Raw genomic sequence first — 24456 nt, 5'->3', positions numbered from 1 at the left:
TTAACTCAGTACTCTCTCAGGAGAGACACTTTCATGGGCAAATAATGGTCTTCATTTAAAAGGATCAAATTATGACGTTGAATATAGTTCTTGCTTAAAAGGAACCCCAATGCCTGAATAATGGCCTTAGCATTTGATAGAGGCGCCATTCTATCAGAGCCTGGATTTTCTGAGAAGCAGACCCGGAGGCAGGGATTCCTATCCACGTGGAAGGGAAGGAGGCACAAATGGACGAAGGGAGAGGTTGGGCTGTGACACGGTCTCAACGAGGCCTCAGCCCACACTCCTGGGGGCCTTGGGTCCGCTTGCAGTATTTGCCCTGAGTTGGGCAAAGCTGGGGGCCTTTACACTCCTGTGTCAATCCACTGGTCAAGGGCCCTGCTTGGGGAGGGGGCGAGACTTCAGACAAGGCAGTTCTCTTTAGTCAGTGCAATTCCAGAAGAAGGCTGACAGCTGCAGCCTGAAACTAGGGTCTTTGCCAGTGGCATCAAGTCAAGATGAGGTCACTGGGGTGGTGCCCTAGTCCAAGATGATTGGTGACTTTATAAGAAGATAATGTGAAGATAGACACCCAAGGGAAAGGCCCTGGGATGATGGGGACAGCAACTGGAGTTATATAACTGTGAGCCAAGGAACACCAAGCAGAGGCCACCACCAGAAGCTGGGGGCCTCCCCTCTGGCTCAGCGGTAAAGAATCCACCTGCAATGCAGGAGATGCTGATTCGATCCCTGGGTTGGAAAGATCCCATGGAGGAGGGCATGGCAACCCACTCCAGTATTCTTGCCTGGAGAATCCCATGGACAGAGGAGCCTGACGGGCTACAGTCCATAGGGTCGCAAAGAGTTGGACACGACTGAGCTCTCCTGTATGTTGCGCCGAAAGCTGGGAGAGGCAGGGATCGAATCTCTCCAGAGCCGCCAAGGGATCTCAGCCCTGCCAGCTCCGTGATTTCAGACTTCAGCCTGGAGAACTGGAGAGAATTCATCTCTGCTATTGTAAGTCACTTTCTGTGGAGGGCTTTCTTAAAGCAGACTTAGGAAAACTATAGCACTCTCTAGCCTTTCTCCATTGTTTACAGGTTGATTTTTCCTCTTTTGTTCCACAGAAAGCTTCTTGAGGGTAGAAACTGGCCTTCCTCCTGTTTGTGTTCCTTGAACAGCTTAGCAGGACTTAGTCAGGGCACAGTGAGCACTCACTGAACTGAAATAAGTGTAGGCTTCCCCAGAGACAGTGCGGCTCATTATTAGTTATTATAAAGCCCCTATAATTTGCCTGTCAGCTTTTGACATATTGTCATCGAGGACACAGAAGAGGTGCCTCTTAGTGGCCGAGAGGAGTTCGGATAAAATGAGGACATAAATGCTGATAGGGAAACCCAGGAGCTTACTTTAGTATTGTTCTAAGAATGGTTACTAACATTCACTGAGAATTTGCTCTGTGTCAGACTCTGTTCTCCATGGTCAGAGCACATCTTTTCATTGAATCGTCATAATGCCTGGTTGAGGGAGATCCTGTCAGACCCAGCTTACTGATGAAAAACATTAATGCTTAGAAGCTGTAAAAAGCAGAGTTGAGAGTCAAACTTGGACAGTGACGCCGTAAAGTTTGCTCTCAACCACTAGACTACTGGGAAATGCAGACACGGACCACTCCTTTCTGCAGAACTGGAAAATCTTCAACCTTGTGTTTACAGATGTGAAAGTGTTAGTCGCTCAGTCCTGTCTGACTCTGAGAAACCCATGGACTGTGCCCAAGCTCCTCCGTCCATGGGATTCTCCAGGAAAGAATACTGGAGTGGGTTTTCATTCCTTTCTCCAGAGGATCTTCTTGACCCAGGCATTGAACCCAGGTGTCCTGCCCTGCAAGCAGATTCTTTATTGTCTGAGCCACCAGGAAAGTGTTATGGATAATAATGTGTTTAGGTTGCTCCCCATAGAAATGTGTTGTGAGACTGGTGAGTATCTTTTTCTTCTGTGGTATGTTTGTTACCTCCATATATATAGCCCATCAATTTACTCAATGTATTTAGCTCAGTCGGTAAAGAATCCGCCTGCAATACAGGAGACCCTGGTTCGATTCCTGGGACAGGAAGATCTGCTGGAGAAGGGATAGGCTACCCACTCCAGTATTCTTGGGCTTCCCTTGTGGCTCAGCTGGTAAAGAATCTGCCAACAACATGGGAGACCTGGGTTGGATCCCTGGGTTGGGAAGATCCCCTGGAGAAGGGAAATGCTACCTACTCCAGTGTTCTGGCCTAGAGAATTCCATGGACCATATAGTCTATGGGGTCACAAAGAGTCTACACGACTGGCCAATTTTCACTACACCACCATTTAGAGAATATGACCCAGGTTCCTGACGGTGCCGTGCTACTTGGAGTATGCTTTTCTTCCTTCCTCTGTAAGCCACAGGTTTTATATTTAAGTGAGTTTCCACCTGTGTCTGCACTGCAGCGCTCCTTGGAGGGAGAGTCCAGCAATGAGGACACTTCGTTGCTGTTTTGTTTTTTCTTTCCTTTGAAAGAAAGTTGCTCCCAGTGGCTCAGATGCTCAAGAATCTGCCTGCAATGTAGGAGACCCAGGTTTGGATCCCTGGTTCGGGAAGATCCCCTGGAGAAAGGGAATAGATAGCCACTTCAGTATTCTTGCTTGGAGAATTCTACGGACAGAGTCCATGGAGTTGCACAGAGTCGGACATGACTGAGCGACTAACATTTTCACTTCTTTCTTTAGTAAAAGAAAAATTAGATTCCCCTAATTCAGATCGTTTACATTTTCCCATGAGGGTTGATAAGCAAACATCTCCCTTTGTTTGTTAATCCAAACTCCTGAAAAAAATCCATCAGAGTAAAGACATCAGAGAAAGGAGCGACTCTGTGGACACAGTTGGATTTTAGGGACATGTGATCCATACGTGGTTTTTATCCAGAGAGTCATGCTACATCTTTTTTGGGGACCACTTCATCAGGAATTAATGGGACATTAATGGGACATACCCTTCTTGGGAAAAATCGGGGAAAATTCAATGGCTTTCAATATTTTTATTTCAATTTCATATTGAAGTTAATTTAAAAAACTGAATAACACTGGAGAGATGGGGCAATGTCACATCCCTTTCAGTGGCTTCTGGTCCTAATAAAGAATTAAGTTCTGTCCTAAACTTAGAATAGCACTGTGCAGCTCAGAGTGACAGAATATTTCATAAATAGTATTCTCATGATAGGGAAGAAAACCTGTTTATAAATCCTATTAAAGGATTCTGATGATGGCTTCACCTTGAACTGGATGAAAGCTTTACTCAGTTCTTTTTTGAATTTTGGGCCTGAACATTTGCAACAAATAAAGCTCATGTCAACATGACTGTAGAGTTAGGGCAAGTCAGGGATTGAGAATTCTGCTGCTCTGTGTGATCTCAAAAGAGCCACTTAGTTTTTATGTCTTGATTTCTCATGTATGTTACAGATGTAATAGTTCCTTCTTAATGCTAAGGATTATGTCAAGTATATTTGAACACAACAAAGTTACTTTCTGATTATACCTGATTTCATGTGAATAACTACATGGTTTTCACCAAATTTGGAGGGGAGGTCTGAAATGGCTTTATTACAATATGTGCCAAGTAACACCTAAGACATAAGGGCTTCCCAGGTGGCACTAGTGGTAAAGAATCCGCGTGCAATGCAGAAGCCGCAAGAGACACGGGTTTGATCCCTGGTTTGGGAAGATCCCCTGGAGGAGGAAATGGCAACCCACTCCAGTATTCTTGCCTGGGAAATCCCTTGGACAGAGGAGCCTGGTGGGCTACAGTCCATGAGGTCACAAAGAGTCAGATATGACTGTCCGAGCACACATCATGGGCCAACTAGCGTACACGACACTTACACTGAGCACCTAAACGACCCCTCAGATGGCTGAGCCATCATTTTTTTTTTTTTTCCCAAAATTGCTGAAGCAGTGGGAGGAAGTGAGGTCACATGACTGTTGGTTATGCAATTGAAATCACCTGGACAGAGGTTTTCAACTAAGCTGTGGATCTAGTCATCCTGAGGGCAGACATGGAAAGGCAGTGTTGCCTAGAATCAGGTTACTTGTCACAGCAGAACCTCTATGGATCTTGATTAAGAATCTCTGCAGTCATTAGAACTTAGATTAGTAATTCTCAATGATCAGGGTGGGTCTCTATACATTTAATAGAAATCTATGTGGACTATTTTCCATAGCGCTTGACACATAAGCTAGTCCCTGGGGAATATTCTCAGTTCCACCCCCTTCCTTATCCTGCTAACCCATCTCCCACCAAAAGCATGGAGGGAAGTTATTACTTCATCCATCTAGTATGAATCATTCTGATTCACAATAACTCAGTCATTTCAACTGTGATAACCCAGTCCAACAGCAATGGTAATCTAATATTTCCAAGACTCTATTTGGGTGTGGGGGGGGCAGGGAGCGGAGAACTCATTCTTTATGCCAGAATTTCCTTCTCATGGATTTCAGAATGTTGAACTGTATCTTGGTTTGCTTGACTGCCCCCAAAAGCTTTAAAGTGTTGCAAAAGATCTGTGACTAATAATAAACAGAATATATTTATGAGTGTGAAAGTTTTTAGTTGGGGGCTGCCCCAAATTAAGATACCTTCCAGATAATTATAGAATTAGTTTATATTTTAACATTTTCTGTGCTGAAGATAGAAATTAGTTTCATCCTCTCAGGTTGAAATTTCTCTTTTGATTTTGATGTAGTACCAGAAAAAGTCAGCCTACTCGTGAAAATTATACTTCATCAACCAGGTGTGAACAATTTTGGGTACAGTTCGTCTTAGATTTTTCACTTAAAATAACTTGTTCTTGAAGCTTGGCACCTTGAACTTACTATTAACAGAGAATGTTTTCTTGTCAAGTGATTGATATGATAGCAGCTTTTTAAAGTTTTTTTTTGATGTGGACCATTTTTAAAGTCTTCATTGAATTTGCTACAATATTGCTTCTGTTTTATGTTTTGGTTTTTTGGCCATGAGGCATGTGAAATCTTACCTCCCTGACCGGGGATCGAACCTGCACCCCCTGCATTGGAAGGCGAAGTCTCAGCCACTGGACCAACGGGGAAGTCCCCATCTTTTAAGTCATTGCTCATCCAAACATAAAGCCAGTTTTTCAAACATCTGCAAAAGTATGCAAATATCTTCCCCCTTGGAATTCCTGATGACACTGTTTAAAAATACAAGTGCCTTTATTTGTAATATGCCTGGTCTGCTGAATGTTTGTGTTTTCTACTCATGAGGGGTCTCATAAGCACTCAGAAGGCCTGAAGCTTTAAATCTGCCCTGAAGAAAATCTTGTCTCCCCATTCCTGCCTTGGCTCATTGAGGGGTGACTTCTGCCAACCCCTGCATGACAAGGACCCTTCCCACCTTCCTGAAGAAATGCCATGGGCCTCAAAGGACAGAGAAAGGAGAAGGCTGAGAAGGTGCCCAGCACCTCTCGGGAGGCGTGGCTTTGCTGAACACCTGTCCACAGGTGTGCTGCTCAGCTCCAGCGCGCACCTTGGTCTACCTGGGGCCAGGATGGCCCCGAGGAACAGGACTCATCATTCGGCCTCTCTGCAGCCTGGGGTCTAAGACATGGCGCTCAACTGGGCTCTCACCTGAAGCCTGTCTCATGGATTAATGGGCACTTTCTTGTCTGTTAATTAACTGATGTTTTGTTCCCCGTTTGGTTACTGATGTTCACATCTCTTCATATTCAGGCAGAATTCTACAGTAGGGGGCAGAGTGGTGGGATTTATTTTTATTTCTAATTTCAAAGAATACTAGAACTAGTTCTCAAATGATCCTTGTAAATTGTGTTTCCTACTATTAAAAAGCCAGGAAAAAAAAAAAACCCAACAAAAAAAACCCCAAAACCAAATCAAAAGCCTGCTCTTCTTTGAAGTTACCAAACATTATCTGTGTGAATGTGAAAACCATTTTGTTTGGCTAATTATCAATCTGTCTCAACAATAAAAAAAATGGAGGAAGACCAGAAATCCTTTTAAATGCTTCTTTTATTTCATTGGTTGTATATTGGGTGAGTGAACTGAATATTACAACCAAAACATAGAATTGATACAAATTAGACTCCTGTTCACACTGTAAGGTAATGAATGAGGTTTAGGAGAGGTTTAGTAGGAATGTTACCAGTGATATGGCTCAAAGAATATTTAGGTGAAGTGCTGTTACATCCTGAAAACAAAGAGTGAAATGTGGTTCCCATACAAGTGACGAGTTCAGCTCTTAACTACAGTATTTGTTGAGTTGCTATCTTCATGTCTTGGTATTGGTGATTTTGTTTTTGTAATTAAACAAAGCATTTAAGATTTATTCATCATAGTCAGACTTCTGAATATAAACAAACTTTTGGCAAATAATATTTATACAGAAAAATAGTTTTAGATCCTCTCAAATCCCAGAATTATTCTATAAAATTACATTATAAATAAATAAAAAGCAAAATCTGTTGTACATATATTTGTACATCTATGCATTTGCCTTGCCTCCTCCTTATTGTAAATGGCATATTTATGACTCTTTGCATATTATAATCACAATTCTGGAAAAGTGGATATCATAGTAAAAATACAGTCTTCTATATTTGCTTAGGGATATAGGTGATATTTTTGATGTTCCATTGTTAAAGGGTTGGAAATTGTTGTGTGCTAATAATTTTAAAAATCAAAACCATGAAACAAAAGAAAAAAAAAGAAAGACAATGTAACAACAATTAGTCTACTACAAAAATATTTCGGTGATTCCCATAATTTATGTTTAGTAATGTATACTACGTTTTCAATGAGTTTAAGTGAATTACAAAGAAAAAAAGAAAAAAGAAAATAAGTTTGAATGTTTTAGGCAAGTTGTAGCATAACTACATTGTTATAGTTGAGAAAATTACAAATATCAATAATACATAAAGATGAAACTACCAAAGAAATACAAGTTAGATACAATACTTTTCCACAAATTAAAACAAATGCAACAATACAAGCACTATGTAAGATTACACTTAGAATGTGATTTTTTTTGATAGGGTTATCAAATCTACGATATAAGATAAATAGTCATTAGACTCTGATCAATATTAATTAAAATGGCAGATTTCTTTTTTTTCTCAAACAAAAATGATATGGTTGGTGCATCTAGTTTTCAGAACAGGCGGTGATGCCAAAATTTAAAATATTTTACATTCAATCTCAAAAGTCAAAATACTTCAATCACTAATATGTTCACAAAGAAAATGGATGTTTTAAACAGTTACACATAATAGTCATTTATAACAGCTGTTTTGTTTTTTAAACAATAATTTAAAAACTATGTAGGTACTGTATAGGCTATGTGCAACATATAAAATGTGAAATATGAAATATTTGGTACGATAGTGCTTAAAATAAACTTTAAAACAAACTTTCTGAACAAAAGTTAATTGTATCGCTATTACCTTGAAGATCAACCAAGTATTTAAAAAAGTAAACAACATTAAAATATGTTTCATCCATATATAGTATATATATGTATGTGTATATATAATATGTATGTACTTGTATTAAAGTTTTTTATACTTTTGAGACATAAAATATGCTTTAAGGTGAAAGAATTAAAAGAACTTATTTTTTTTTCCATGCTGTAGTCAGTTACAACCCTTTAATCCAACTTTTGAAATGCAAAACAGTAATGGAGTTTTTAAAAAGTGAAACTATCTACTTGCTGTTTACGTAGTAATTTAGATTAAAGTCACAGTCAAATTTTCAGTGACTAAACTCAAACTTACTTAAATTAGAATATTATACAGATCTCCCCACCTACAGCTTCCTTGTTTGTCTAGGTTTTTAGTTTAGAAGAGTTATTCGGTAACAGGCAACCGGATGGTGAGTTGGAAAGACTGATCCCTTCGGTTAGACTTGGCATGGGCCTCTCATGCTTGTCAAGCTGGATGAAGTCTGGCAAAATCTAGGCACTTCTACAAAGTCTCTCTTATAAAACAACTTTAAAAATATACTTGTAAAATAATACCTTCAAGACTTTGTTTGGTTAGGTATGAAACTCACACCGTACAAAGTTTCTTTTTCAATCTATTAATGTTATTCTAGAATCACATGATTCAATGCGGCGTCTCCAGGCAAACCAAATACCACACTTCGATGTGTCCCCAGTACTTGTGCTTGAATTTCCATTCAGATTTTAGACCTGCAGGACAGGTAACGGTTTTACTTCACTTCTCATCTTTGCTGCAGCATTCGTGTTGTCAAGAAGTGAAACACAGCTCTGATCCAGTGGTCAAAATGAAATGACAGTAATTGAGTAATTGAAGTTAGAATTGAACCTGCCCCTGGAATAGGTTTTTTTTTTTTTTTTTTTCTTTCTCTTTTTTTAAACTAATGCTAACTGCTTATTGCTAACTTTGAAATATTCTGAGTCGAAATGAATAAATTGGTTGGACTTTCTGCATCAGCTATAGTTATGGAGATAAGACAATATTCCTAGGACAGAAACTATGTTTAGAAACCCTTTAAAAGTAAACTTTATCCTTTATGTCCTTTAACATCACAGCTGGTCTCAGGTAGTTAACTATCTTAGGTTGGAATATACTAAGCATACCATATTTAATACTCATATATGATATAGCAGCACTAGCTTCTTAGAGTTGTGGTCTGTCCAGAAGAACTAAATCTTTATTTAGCATGCAGTTTGTGGCAATTCTATTGAGGAGGGAACAGGATAGTATGTACAGTAACAATGTTTAGTTATTCTCAATGCAGATTCTTGGCATTCCATTCCGTTTCTGCTGATTATTTCAGAATTATCTGTTAAAGAAAAAGACAAGTGTGATTTAGACCTCCTTCTTGAGAGAAGAGAGCTAGTTTCAGTCTTACTCTTTGAAAACAGACATTTAAAAATAGGAATTTTCTGCCATTTCTCATAATTCTGATGCAATTATAATTTTGCATAATCCCCACCCTTCATGCTGAAAATATTTAGACACTGATGCTATGCAGCCACTGTCAAGAAAGGCGATTCAAATGCACAGCATTTTCTGTAAAACTGTGACTGCGTACACGTTGGCATGCAGTGTGTTTAGATCTTAATTTCCTTTTTTAGTTTTGTCTTTGTATCTCCTAATTATATATTCAATTATCATTCAATTAATATTCGTTAATATGATCAGGAAGGCTAATCAATGAATTAGTTTGTACACAAAATGTTATCTGCAAAGATTAAGTATACATATTTAAAAATGTGTAATAAATTAAGTAACATTTATCTATTAACTTGCATTTATCACTCAAACATATATTCCCATTGAAAGTAATTTTGTTCCCAAGATATAATCACAACAAGTTTCAAGTTCAGGAGCTGTTTAAATGTCCCGTATTAAAGAAACAAGAGATAACATTCTAATAAAGCAATTACAACAGTCAATAATCCCTAGAGCACAGATTAAACTAAACTAAATGCAAACCATGGTTCTTGGAGTTTGATCTGAGTTCATTTCCAACTCTAAAACTCCGCAAAGGACAGGGAGCTTGTCCTGTGGGACCCACTCAACTAAGTGTCAAGCTTAAAAGCCAGGCTTCTGACACATTTTAACAAAAATATTTATTTTTTGTGCAATGCTTTGACCCAACTTTGTGCAATTAATAAACAAAAATTTATTAAAAAGCCAAGAGTCTCTGTTTATGAACTAACCAGTAAAAATTCTTCATGGTCAAGGTCAGTCACTGTTCCTACACACTGGGATCCAATTCCCAACAAAAGCCTCATTTCTACAATTTCTTACCCCATTATGTTGGAATTTATAACATGGATTTTTTTCACTTTAAGTGGGTATTTCTTCAGTTAATATAAAACAGTTTTAGTACATACACTTAAATAATTTCTCCCATGAAATAAGTAAGAGATTTATTTTATGAGAATATACTACTGCTGCTGAGAATATAAGATATGTATAAACTGATAAAAATAGAGGAAGAATTTGTGTATGTTAAATACTTATACTAAATGAAAACTCAAAACTTTGGATAAGACCATTTTTTTGTTTTTCAGAAAGTTCTAGGAATTTAAAATTAATTGAGAAAAAAATATCTCATGTACTCATATATGAATAAAAATAATGATATGATTTATATGTAAATATTATCATAGTATCTTTGAATAGTCGTTGCCTATAGCCAATATTCAAATTCTTCAGATGGTTATAACTTCATTTTTAGATTTAGATATTTGAGTATTAAATAGGAATTAGTCTATTTTATCCCTTAGCTTCCATCCTGTCTGTAAAGTTTCCAAATAAGAATGTGCCCCAGGACATGAGATCATGTCCTGTTTTTTTCTCTTTCATTTTACTTTAGCAAAGTCTCTCTAAAATATTTATGAAAAACAAATATTCAGTTTCTTACATTAAAATAGAATAATATATGCTTTAGAATGTATTCACATTCTTGCTTACTAACTGAAATGAAAATGCCATATAGAACGAAAATTCCTAACCACCTAGAAAGAAAAAGTATCTAACAGAGAGCCCAGGAATGGGCAAATCTATAATTATAGAAGGTAGTTACAATGATGCTTTGGACTTGAACTTGACGGATGTGTCAAGCCACCCAGGCCTAACTGAACTAGAAGTCAACCTTGAAACTGGGCTTACCCGGACTGCTTTCCCCCTCTGCCCCAGCCTACACACAATCCATTATGTGGATAAAGACACATAAATTAAATGTCTTTATCAGGCACTACTGACCTCTAAGTGGTGCCTCCTGGCATCTTCGCCAGAAAACTCTGACGATAGCCTGGTCTAAGTCTTGGGCTAGCTTGAGGACCAGATGTGTGGAATTAAAAAATGAATAATGCCCCTAGCAGTTGTGAGTTTCAAGAAGCTTAAGAGATTTGATCTTAGAAGGAAGGAAAGCTTTGGGTGTTTCATTTCTTTGGTGGTAGCCTTTTTCTAAAAAAAATACCATTGGATTATTAAATTTCTTTTCTGAGAAATAGAGCTTGGTACAGTCTGAGTGAAGTGTACTCTGGGGTGAAATACATTCAGGAATCCAGATGGGGACCAGTTACCAGCTGAGAGCCTCTTATGGACTCCTGAATGTTTGATTGCTGCTTGTGATATTAGAAGGCACAGACATTACAGGTCTCAGGACCCACAGGGAGGGGAAGACAGTCTCCACCAGAAGAGACCTCTGGTGGGAAGCAGAGGGCCAAGTGGGCGTGTGTCAAGTAGGAAGGGTGTGGAAGAGCTGTTTTGAGGGCAAGAGAGCTCTTCTATTTAGGTTTTCATACGGCTTTTCCTTAGACTGTACTTTAAATTCACACCAAAAAACCGTAATTTAAAAATAGGATGAATAGGGAATTTTGTGTGTTTTCTGCTGTCTCTCCTTGGAGAGTCTTCACACCAATTCTATACAAACATATAAACTATGTTCTATGCATGAAAACGTCAGCCTCCATTGTAATTTCAATAGCCAAGGGGACCAAAAGCTTCAGGAGGTGCCTGAATATTTCAATATATCTAGGCACAAGGCATATATTCCTGAAAGAGCAGGCTATTATATGTGGTCCTGGGAACATCAAATCCGATACTGACAAGCCCTAATCCTGAGCTGCTCCATTTAAAAAAAAGAAAGTTTAATTAAACCACAGTTCTCGAAAGTGACCTCCACAGATCGGCTCTCAGCGGCATCCTTCCTGCCCTGCACTCGTCAAACCCGAGGCTGACACCCAAAGTTCCCTCCTCAACCTCCAGACACCAAGGCTCAGGTTTTTTTTGGAAAAGGCAGTCGGAAACTCCCCTGGGGTCTACCAGCATTTGTGTAAGTCAGAGAAACAGCTACCATGCTGGGTCTCCTAAAAGTCCCCTCCCTGAAGCATCCTTATTGTCTTGGTTTTCATTTTAACAGATACTCCCCTGATTTTCCAGGAGGTCCTGAGAAATTTCTGTCAGAGTCTGAAGAGTTAGGTCACTATTTGGCAGACACGGGAAAGGCAGCATGAGCAGTGTTAGCTGGCTTGTCTGATGTACCAAGTACTTGCACAAACCCGCATGAGCTTAGAGATGTTAGCTCATCCTGCTCCCTGGCATGGGAGTCCCCTCCAGGGTATAGTGATAGTCTGCAGTGGGACCAGGAGAAGCAGTGATTCCAAGGAGCAGGTCTGCACCCCTGATGGTGCCAGGGGAGATGCTCAGAACCCCCGGGAGTTTGGGAACCGGGGAGAGGTGAGGCCATGGGGTGGGGCCTGGAGTGGATGGAGCCTGGAAGGCTGGGTGGGAGGCAGCAGTGACTAGTCTGCAGGAACCAGATGCGTAGAAGTTGCTGATGGACTTGAGAGCTGCTGGACGCCCCCAACCCCACCAGGTCTTCCTTGCCTGGGTGGTCAACCATATCCTACCCTAGGCCTCCTCTGGACAGATGCTACAAACATGTCTGCTTATGTAATTGGAGCCCCTACCCAATCAGAGTTCTACTGCTCCAGCTTCCAAGGAGCCCTGGCAAGCTACATGATAGGAAAAAGGAATCGAATCAGACGTTAAAAGCATCTGCCTACAATGCGGGAGACCTGGGTTCGATCCGTGGGTCAGGAAGATCCCTGGAGAAGGAAACGGCAACCCACTCCAGTACTTTTGCCTGGAGAATCCCATGGATGGAGGAGCCTGATAGGCTACAGTTCATGGAGTCACAAAGAATCAGACATGATGAACGACTTCACTTCACTTCATATTGAACCAATCTGATAGACTAGACCCTCAAGTAAGTATTATTTTCTATAACTGAATCATGGTGAAGAAGGGGATTACACTATTAAAATAAGATTTTAGCTAATTTTTCATGGTCAAAGTCTTGAACTGAAAGCATTATTTTCAGTTTTTTTTCCACTAAAAGGAGGACACACAAAAATGAGAATAGCTGATGTCCACAAAATTGGTGATTCTATTTTTTAAAACAAAGACACATGATCTCAAATCATGACTGCATTCATAAATCTTCAGTGGACCCCCTAGTTGTAACAAGACTGTCTGCAAAGCAAAACTATGAGTTGGCTGCAGCAAAAAGCATCTCCTCCAGGTGGTCAGATTTAAGAACAGAATGATTCAGCTTAATCCACATCCTTAAATTATTCCCATATGAGCCCAGTACACAATTAGTCTCAGTTCTACTTATTGAAGACAAAATATGAATGGACCCAAAGAACATAAGATGGGTTGTTTTCCCACCAAATGTGTTATGAGGAGCCATTTGATAATAACACTGCATCCCCAGTGAAGCGCCTACCATTGACTTGTAGTGTAATGGCTCCTCCGTCCATGGGATTCTCCAGGCAAGAACACTGGAGTGGGCTGCCCTTCCCTTCTCCAGGAGATTCTCCCAGCCCAGGGATTGAACCCGGGTCTCCTGCACTGCAGGTGGATTCTTTACCATCTGAGCCGTCTGGGATGGCCCAGTGTAATGGCAGTCAAGCTCACTGCAAAGAGGACTGAGTTGGACATTGCCTGAAGACTCAGCCTACGCGGGCCGGGCAGGAAGTGTGCATAAGTGGGTAGGTCAGCTGGGAAGTGTGGCAGATGGAAGGGCGCCTGCCTAGAAGGAATGGAGCGGCAGCTACTCAGCTCCAGCCAACTGTCACCTGCAGAAACCTGAACTCTAGATGGCCTGGCCTTTCCGTTTGCCAGAAGCAGCTAGAAATTCAGCCGCCGATCCACCCTGTGGAAACAACTCTGTGTGGGTTAGCTGTATCTTTGGGCTGAATTCAGCTATGAGCTACCAGTTTGTGTTTTACTTGAGCCTTCCTTACTTTCTTTTAATTAATTAAATTTTGGCCCCACTGGGTCTTCGTTGCTGCAATGTGGGCTTTCTTTAGTTTGGGTGAGTGGGGGCTACTTTCTAGTTGCGGTGCTTGGGTTTCTTATCGCAGCGGCTTCTCTTGTTGAGGAGCACAGGCTCTAGGGCAAGAGGGCTTAGTTGCCCTGAGGCATGTGGGATCCTCCCAGACCAGGGATCGAACCTGCGTCCCTTGCATCGGCAGGCAGATTCCCAACCACTGGACCACCAGGGAAGCCTGAGCCTTACTGTTTCAGAGGAGATATCTGCTAAGCCTGGATTGCTAGCTTCCTGGGCTGGACAGCAGCCAAGGCCGCAGGCATCATGCAGGGAGGCGGCAGTGGTGATGGTGGGCAGGATCGAGACTGCAGGTCTGACAGGGAGTTAATCTTGCAACTTTCAGACAGTTTTCTTTCACCCAAAGGAGCTGGGTAACTGACCAACTGGCACCCTCTACCTAAGAAGAAATGACTGCCTCTCCCTTGACTGATTCACCAGACATGAAGTACACATGTTGCTTTGTCTTTTCTCAGATGATGATGGATTCAGACTGAGTCACTCATGGGCCCCTAACTTTGGTGTGCACTTGAAAAAGAGCTGACCAGATTGAGAAATGCACTCAGTGGAAAGCAAAACAGTCTGTGCAGAGGCTGAAACACTGAATCTGAATGCAGGGCCAGCACGATCTCAACAGCTGAACTAACTAGCACTTATGCAAGAGGGTTCCAAGAAGACAAACCACCACATAATCTCAGTGCTTCAGAGGCATCAAGTATTAATACATTCTGAGTTTTCTACCTTGTGGTTGATCTCCAGGAAATGTACATATAAATAATTTTGGAAATGTACATATAAATAATTTTGGAAATTGTAGGCTTCCAGAAGACTTCTAGACGTGTTCACACTTCTTATGTAAATGGGTTCATGGCAGACGTTCAGAGATGTCAGATGAGTTATCCTTTAAAATGTTAGCTCAATATTAAGTTCAGTAAGAACTCTTACTGCTTGGCTTAAATGATGGGAATAAACATTTCAGTGAAAAGACCAACTGTTTCAAGGGACCCAAACCATGAAAAACAATTAGAAAAGAAGACTAATGAATGTTTTAATTAAACATTCAATACGGTCTTTGTAATGTTGAGTCTGGAGAGGCAGATAACACATACCTTATCAAATATTTGTGTGGCCTTGCTGAAATCTAAAGGAATCCTAATGAATCTGGATACCACTAGCATAAGAGCTCAAGTGGACACTCCCAACCAGGGGTGGTTGCATAAACTAGGTCCACGATCAAGTTTCACAAGGTCAGGGTGAGCGTCTCATTCCTCTTCAGATTCCTAGTGGGGCTGGCCACATAGCATGTACTTCTTAACTCTCGGTTGCATGGATGGCTGAATAAATATGAATTTACTGAGGACATAATGCCACAATGTTGGCGCTGACAGAAGACCAACAGACCCCTCACAAGTGAGAGGTAACAATGGATGTAGGAAAAGAACCCCTTGGACAATCTATACCTCTTACTCTTTCAGAGAAGCTAAGAATTTAAGAATATCCAAGAAAAAGAAACATCCATCCCCATCCACTCAACCCGTGTTCTCTCTAGATAAAAGGACAGATATTCCAGGCTGGGGGAAGAATCACTCAGAGGATGGAAACATGGCAGGTTAACAAAAATGCCACCCTGAGGAAAAATTCTAGACCTGGCAGAGTTCTTAGAAGTCTTTTCCCAGGCATGGCATTGTTTAGTGGCTAAGTTGTGTCTGACTCTTTTGCGACCCCGTGGGCTGTAGCCCACCAGGCTCCTCTGTTTATGCGATTTCCTGGCAAGAATACTGGAGTGGGTTGCCATGTCCTTCTCCAGGGCATCTTCCTGACCCAAGGACTGAACCCACATCTCCGGCATTAGCAGCCAGATTCTTTACCATTGAGCCACCAGGGAAGCCCTTTCCCATGGTTACAAGGCCCTATTTCCTCAGAAAGTAATTAAAGAAAGGGATGTTTCACTGTCTCCTTAAACAAAACTTATTATTAAGCTAAAGACAGAAAACTGAATGGAATTTCCTAAAAATCTTGCCAAGCTAAGGAAGCCTGCTTGTTATTCACCATCCCAGTATCTTTGCCTTTATTCACAGTTTTGCTGTTTGGTCACTCATGTTCCTCCTCGCTGCTCTCCACTGGCCTCCCCCTTCTTCCAGGCCCTGAACTGTTTAATATGCTCTCCATCTTCTCCCTAGCCCTCCACATGTCTTCTCCACAGCATCCTCTACTGCCTGAAATTTCCCTGGTTTTGTCTGAGAGGTGAAACTTTTGTATTTTGGTTGAAGCAAACCATATAAAAGCAGACAGACATCTGTACATTTCTGGCTGCCAAAGAACTCTGAATCTAATCGTAGAGTGAATTACGATGGATGGCCAAACTATGAATTACTGAAGTCAAAAGCAAATGCCTCTGGTCTCTCGGTGGACCTATGTCATCAGAGTAATTCTCATGATACATGTTCATGAATGAACACTTTCAAGAACGCCGACCTATTTCATGACTATCTGTAAACTTTAAGTGTATACAGTGTTCAAAGAGAATGAACGGTATATGAGAAGACACTTTGAAAACCTGTCAAGTTCATTATTTGAGGGGAATATTGTCCTGGGTTGGTGGATGGACAATGTTTTCTGCCATATTTGACTTATTTTCCAAATGGATTTTTATTTATACAGAAAAGGCACAGACTGGACTTGTGGGAGAAAACTCTCAAATATGACAACCAGTTTCACTCTTGAGACGAGCAACCTGAGGTTAGTTGGAAGGCCCACAATATTTTGCAGAACTTAAAGAACAGTTTAGTCAGGATTTTTGCTTTGTCCTCTGTCATTAATATAAAGTTTACACCCCAAACTCTAATTCCTCTCTTTTCAGAGACATATTGTTTTGTTGATGACTCATGACTGTCTAGTATTTTCTACTCTATGATATTTGAACAAAAAGTTTTTTCATTTATACTTTCTAAAAAATCATTTAAAATATTACTATTTGAGTTTCTCCATAAAAGGCAGTAACACTGGCCTTATGAAGACGACTGACCAGGGTCCACACTGACAACTGGTATTGTCCGGATACAGTACAAATATGGAAATTCTTGAATTGAGTAAGATTCTACTCCTTGCACAAGTCCATGCTGCCTGGAAAAACCCAGGCTCTTGTTGCCTGAAATACACGATCCCCTCCTCCACCCCAGAACCAGCTGAGGGAGTTCTGAGGACCACTTCTGCTTTCATGGGGAGATGGGAATCTACACCTCAGATCATCTGAAAAATCCATACGCCATGCAAAGGTGACTTTTTCTCCAGAGTGATATATAGGAGTAAGAAGGGGAAGGCACCTGAGAGGAGGCTTTTTACTCTGTGTGCGTCCCCTGATGCAACAGAAGTGCTGAAAAGAAGATCACATTCAAGAGTGTCCTGTGCTCGTTCATGAAGAGAGGGGCTGTGAGACCGTGTCTGCCAGAGAAGGTCAAAATAAAACAAAATGCTAGACTGGAAGGGCCACATGAACGTCAGGAAAAAAGTAGTCATCAAACCAAATATAGCACCCAAGTCAAATAAAGAGGGTGCTCTGAATGCTTCCGGGCCCAGCCAGGACCAGGTCCCAGCTTGTATCTTCCTCTTGGTCTCCTGGAAATCTTGGCTCCACGTGGTATATCCGATTCCTACTCCAGATGCCTTCCCCAGTGAACATTCCAATCACCCAACCGTTGAACCACAGATTACGGTTCTCCTATCCTCAGCTGGTGGAGAAGGTGAAGGACTTTACTATCACACACCGTCTGGAAGTTTTGGCTAAGCATATGCTTTTGGCATCTTTCCTGAATCCTAAAGACGTGGAAACATCCATAATATGGTATTTGGCCTCTTCCATGCTGTTAGCACAGTATTATCCTTGAGAAATGTCATGAGTGAAATAAAACTACTGTCAGCCAGCCTGGAGACTTAACCATCAAGTCCGTCACTGTCTCTACAGGAAAATTACTCGAGTTCCAAACCAGGTGGCAAAAGAAATTTTGAACAAACATTTTTAAAATTAGGGGCTGTCTGCCTATTAAGGAAGGCTAAATTCTTCTACTATATCAAGAAATAATATAGAGTAGTTATGTCACACTATATAAAAATATTCTAAAATATTATAGAAAAATATTGTAAGAGATAAATTTACTGTAAAATATTTATGATATAAAATATTTTTCTAAGAATATTATATTTAGAATATGTGCTTTGAGATGTGGAGCAAACAAGGCTATCTGAGACTAGTCAGGCTGCCCACATCTGAGGCTATTTCAGTGAAAGTGACCTCTGGACATGAAGGCAGAATCCAAGAAAACTTTTTTTATATCTTTAAAAACCAGTTTATGCAGCAACTGAAAAGGAATTTCAGAAGCATTCATTTAAACCTGTTCTTTTCAATATGGGGTTTTGCTCCCAGTAATACGCCAAAGAACCAGGCCAAGAAAAATCACAGAAACAAGATCCCATTGGATTCAACATCGAATCCCCAGTCCTGCTCAATGCCCTGCTTTTGTATCCACTACCATTATGTTGGACTTAGAATCCTGGGCACATTTTGGCCGAAGTATTCATCTTAACAGTGTAGCAGAATGTATAATTCAGCCTGCTAAGAACTGGCTTTTAAGACATGAAAGGCAGAAAAAGAAACCAAATGCTGGGATTCAGTTAAAAAGAAGGCTAAGATGAATGTTACGTCCAGGACACAAAATCTGTCTTTGTGTACTTAATCATCTTACACATTTCTTGAACTGGTAGGATGACACCGCCATCCAACAAAATTTCCAGAAAAATCAGTCTCGTTTTGCTTTCTTCCTTTTTAGTTCTTGGCCCGTGTGTTTGAGGATGTGTGTCAGAGAGAGAGAGAAAGATGAACAAAACCACCCAGTGAGTATAAAATAATGATGCAAAGGAAAAGTCAAAGAGGGCCCAGGAGTGGAAATTTAGGAGGCTTGTTTGTGCCATCAGCCAGCTCTGTGACCCTTCTGGGCCTGAGTTTCTCACTCTCCTTGTACCACATTGGCACCTCTGCAGTGTGGTGGGTAGTTAACCAGGTTGCCATCTGTCCTCTCTAATAACTCCTCAGATAGTGTCCCAAATATCCTCGTATAAAAGATGGCAAAATGGAAGCCAAAGAAAGAAAAGGTAGAAAGCAAGCAAGTTGCATTCTCTCTCATTTCTTTATTACTAACCATCTTCCCTCAAAGCTCAGTGGTTAGGCCCATCCTTTCAGCATCTCTACTTTTTGGGATGATTCTTATGATATGATAATTACTTTGATTGTCATTGCGTACATGTTGGTTTATTGCCTGTCTGCTTGACAGTGCTAAAAGCCATGAGAACGGAGACTTGTTTATTGCTATGTTCCCAGAGTCCTGAATTTCACACGACACATAGTGGGCTCTTTATAAACATCTGTTGAGGAAAAACATGAAGATGCATGGCATTGAGTTAACAGTGGGCTCCGTTAGAGCCTCAGAGTAGACCCAGTTTCTAACATGCACGGTTCACTGAGGAAGAACTGAGCGCATTTGCATGCAGTTACCTGTTTCATGGAAACAGAACTCTTACAGGAAAGTGCAGAACAAGAAGGAATTTTTAATATGAAAAGAGTATGGATTTAATAAAACAAAAACCTAAGTATAATTAGGTATCTCTCTTTCCAACCCTAATTCTTTCTTCTTTGGAGAAATGTCTATTCGGATCCTTTGCCCAATTTAAAATATTATGGTAAAACAGGCAGAGTGTAAAATGTGCCACTTTAACCATTTTTAAGAGTATAGTTCAGTGGCATTAAGTTCACTCACACTATTGTGCATCTCACCACCATCTATCTCCAGAATTTACCATCATTCCAAACCGAAACTCGGTACCCATCAAACACTAACACCCCATTCCCCTTTCTTGCCAATACTTAACCCGCTCTTCCTTCTTTCCCTCCCACCTTTCTTTTTATCCTCCCCATTTTGGGTTTCAAAAATGGAATCTGAATCATCATAAATTCCTTGGTTCACTTTGAAATTTAGCTCTATGACTTTACCTACAACTAAACTAACCTCTGGGCTTCCTTGGTGGCTCAGTGGTAAAGAATCTGCCTGCCAATGCAGGTTCGACCCCTAAGTCAGGAAGATTCCCTGGAGGAAATGACAACCCACCCCAGTATTCCTGCGTGGGAAATCCCATGAACAGAGGAGCCTGGTGGGCTATAGTCCACAGGGTTGGAAAGAGTTGGACATGACTTAGTGACTAAACAAGAAACAACAACAAATTAACCTCAAGTCACTCCTTTCATAGTTGCCCCTCCAGGCTGCCCAAAACATTCATTCTTAGGTAGTGATGTTTGTTTAATCTGAGATTTATGTGAAGGTAAGGCTTCGTGGAAACAGTGGAGAAAAGCAGTATCTCTTTTAAAATTATTGTTGTTTTAAAAAAAGAGAGAGAGAGAGAAAGTCTTAGATGAAAGGACTCCTCCTGGCTGACTCTTTACAGAAGTTTCTTGCCAGTTCACCACATGGAGAACAGTGAGTTGTCTTCATTCATCTGCTTTCTAAGCTGTGTTTACTAGACTGAAATGTGAATTTCCTTGTTGATCTCATCAGCTAACAATATTTTCAAACCATATCTTGAACTGAGATTTAAAAGGCTTGCTTCCACTGGAACTTTCTTCTTAAATGGTTAAAACTTTGTAAACCAGTAGTTAAACTAAGTACAGACAGTGCGTGCTCAGTTGTGTCCGGCTGTTGGCGACACCATGGACTGTAGCCCGCCAGGCTTGTCTGTCCACGGGATTTCCCAGGCAATCATACTGGAGTGGGTTGCCATTTCCTTGTCCAGAGGATCTTCCCAACTCAGGGATTGAACCCGCGTCTCCTGCATTGGCAGGTGGATTCTTTAGTTACCAGTTTTTAAGGGAACCATATAAAGAACTTCATCCCAGTTCTACATTGACCATAAGCTCCCATCTAATTCAAATATAGTGCAGACACAAGAGAACAGGATTTGGAGGCTGGTGAGCCTGAGTTCTCAAATTGTCCAGCCACTGCCAACCTGCTTGAATCTTAAGCAAATTATTATTTAAGGTTTTCTCCCCTCTGAGAAATGGATAAGACACTTCACAGAGTTCTACTGAATATTAAATGAAATAATGTATATAAAGTGTCTGATATGTAATAGTGGTTGTTGATACACCCTGGCTTCCTTCCGTTGGTCTATTTAAGATTCATAATCCGAAACAAAATTTGGTTTCAGCTTCTATTTAAATAGGCCTTCAAATAATAATTTTGTGCATTTAAACATTACATGGTCTGTATGACACTCCATACGTGTTGATAATAAACTTGATTTTCATGAGATTAGGGTTTTCTAAATGTCAAATACACATCCCTTATTGTGTATGTATATCTTGACTTGTCACTGACAACTGAATATAGGCTGAATTTCTTTATTGTTCATGAAAGTCTCGACTATCATTCATATTAATCATTTGTCAAACTAAAATCTATTATTATAAAAGCATCAATATCCAGTGCATACAATGATCAATGTCTACTGCAACAGAAAGTTACATCCCATGACAGGCACTCTTTAAACTCTCTAAATTTAAATCCAGTTCAAACCCAGTTTCTAGACCTGATATGTGTATTACCACGGGTAAGTGATTCCACATCTTTTATTCTTAGCACTCCTCATCTCTGTAATGGGAATCAAATGCTGTCCCTAACAGAAATTGCTGTGAGCCTCATATAATTAACAAGTGCTTGGTGGTAGTAAGCACATAATGCTCTGTTATCATTTGGTAATATTTCACCTATTTTAGTTTCTTAATAATAAATAATGCAGTCACTCAGTCATGTCTGACTCTTTGTGACCCCATGGACTATTATAGCCCACCAGGCTCCCCTGTCCATGAGGATTCTCCAGGCAAGAATACTGGAGTAGGTTGCCATTTTCTTCTCCAGGGGATCTTCCTGACCCAGGGATTGGACCCAGGGATTGAGCCCAGGTTTCCCGCATTGCAGGCAGACCCTTTACCCTCTGAGCCACCAGGTAGTTTCTTAGGCTAAGCCAAAAAACACGGATATGACTCTTTAGACAAGGTATGGCACTTAATAATATTTCTTAGATCACTGTGTTTAGAGCAGACCACTATTTATGGATACTTCTGCACACCCAGTCTTGTCTAATAAACATCATTCTTCAATTTTTAAACCTTCACCTGTTCTGATACAGGTCCACATACATGGCAGTAAAAATAAGAGAACTCAGGTTATGAGCTTATGTGAAATAAAAAAAGAAAGCAATTCTTTACACAGTTTTCCAAGGCAAAGGAGTACAATGGAGTATTCTTCTCATTCTTCACAAACTACTTAGATTACCCTATTTTAACTTCTTTCCTTGTTCAAGAACAACCTTAATATTACAGGGGTCAGAGAAGAGCAAAGAAAAGAAAAAGATGAACAATTGGAACTGACTCAAGCAATTCCTTTTCTCTTGAATCTTCATAACTAAAGTGGTTCTCTGGTCCTTTCCAATATTTTGGGATAACAATGACAAATACTGAAAAGGACGACTAATGGAAAAGTTATGAAATTATTACTGGAGACGACATTTGGAGAAAAAGAAGGAATCGAGTTTAATCTTTTTGATTCGTCCAAAACCTTTCTAAATTTTAAGGAGGAAGCAAATCTATTGATTGTTCAAAAAAAGGTCCAGGTGGCACATTCATGCTGGATTGTGGTTTGAGGGACAGAGAGAGGACCAAGTCTGGGCTTCTGAGCTTCTAATCCCTTATGTGACCTTGAATAAGTTGTCTAACCATTCCAGGTCCTTTTCCTCATTTTAAAATGGAAGGTTAGGAGCTTATGGAAGGTTGCATATCTGGTTTTGCCACTTAAGAGATGATCTTGAACGTGCTTCTCAGCTTCTCAAAACTGCAGTTTTTTTTGTTTTTTTTTTTTTTAATCTATACACTGGGTATAAGAATATTCCCTTGCAGGGCCATGTGGGGGTTTTAATGAGACTACTTCATACAAAAGCTTAGCACAGTGTCTGGCACTCGGTAGGCACTTACTACCTGGGTCAGCTCTGGGCTGTGTGCATGCTCCAGAGTACTCTGGGGCCCCTTTGTGCGTGCTCCGTCCCTCAGCTGCGTCCAATCCTTTGTGACCCCATGGACTGTAGCCTGCTAGGCCCCTCTGTCTGTGGAATTTTTCAGGCGCGAATACTGGAGTGAGTTGCCATTTCCTTCTCCAGGGATCTTCCTGACCCAGGTATCGAACCCTCATCTCCTGTGTCTACTGCACTGCAGGCAGATTCTTTTTACCCACTGAGCCATCAGGGAAACCCATTGGGGCCCCTTTAATGATCATTTAAAGCACTTTCTCAGGAAGACAGTGTGGCAAATGGGAAAAAATACTACCCTAAGCAGGACAGGGACAATCGAGTCCCAGTCATGCTTCTCTTATTATTTATGGGACTTGGATAAGCCACTTGCTGATCTGGGGACTTGCTCCGAATTACAGTGTAACTTGCATCATCATTCCCTTTTTCTATTACTGTAGAAGGATGGCCTGGTTGTGGTCAGGTTGCTCATAGGACTTAACGCCTTTCATTGCTTTGATATAGTTGATGTGGATCTTAGGTCAGACCTGCAATGCCTGAGGTGACAGTGACTTTGGGAAAACGGGTGACATTTTACAACGTTCAGCTTAATGATGCTGCTTCCAGAAATGTACTGCAGTAAACAGTGAAGAGCCTCTGTGCTTGATTACAGGAAGCTCATTGACACAAACTCTGAGCAAGGGAAGGGTGATGATAATATCATTTCACCACCTGGTGTTAAAACAGACCCAAAGTTCCAGCATATTATACATGATGTTGAGGCATGATGGAGTCTAAATGTTAGATGAGCTATAGTTTCTCATAAACCAATGGCAGAAAATACCAGTCAGCACATTTGTGCTGCTTTATAGCACAAATCAACCCTGGAGAAGGGAATGGCAACCCACTCCAGCATTCTTGCTTGCAGAACCCCATGGACAGAGGAGCCTGGCAGGCTACAGTCCATGTGGTCGCAAAGAGTTGGACACAACTGAGCGACCAACACTACTACACTAGCACAAATAAAAGTGAGCAAGTGTCAACAGGAACCACTCTTTATGTGAATCTTGGGGAGAGATGCCTTTTAGAAGGTTGATGTGGCAGGGACCAGAAAGTTGGTGAATCCACAGATACTCGGAAGCTGGAAAGAGCCACTGGGAGAAGAAAGGATCAAAATGCCTCCCTGAATGTTCCTGACTTTCTTAGTTACAGTCTGTCCTCCTCCATGGGCTTCCCAGGTGGCACAGTGGTAAAGAATTCACCTGCAATGTAGGAGACTTGGGTTTGATCCCTAGGTGGGGAAGATCCCCTGGAGGAGGGCATGGCAACCCACTCCAGTATTCTTGCCTGGAGAATCCCATGGAGAGAGGAGCCTGGTGGGCTCCAGTCCATGGGGTCACAAAGAGCAGGGCATGACTGGGCACTGAGCACGTGTACTCCTTCATATCCATG

The 24456-nt window shown here is 40.9% G+C and overlaps 1 protein-coding gene across 5 annotated transcripts in view; it reads right to left on the bottom strand.

Moving 5' to 3' along the window:
• Positions 1–6024: 6024 nt before the first annotated feature.
• The window catches only part of MBNL2 (muscleblind like splicing regulator 2), a 164854-nt gene continuing 146422 nt past the window's right edge, over positions 6025–24456 (bottom strand). For 4 of the 5 annotated variants that reach the window (XM_043891931.1, XM_043891936.1, XM_043891935.1 and 1 more), the window contains one exon: positions 6145–8835. In XM_043891931.1, the coding sequence (XP_043747866.1) occupies positions 8708–8835 (128 nt within the window). In that variant the 3' untranslated portion in view covers positions 6145–8707. Of the gene's footprint in view, positions 8836–24456 lie in introns of all 5 variants that reach the window. The other variant, XM_043891933.1, reaches the window with a different exon arrangement.

The sequence above is a fragment of the Cervus elaphus genome, chromosome 30 (assembly GCF_910594005.1).
Source record: "Cervus elaphus chromosome 30, mCerEla1.1, whole genome shotgun sequence".
Classification (NCBI taxonomy): domain Eukaryota; kingdom Metazoa; phylum Chordata; class Mammalia; order Artiodactyla; family Cervidae; genus Cervus; species Cervus elaphus.
This window is presented reverse-complemented; position numbering and strand designations above follow the sequence as displayed.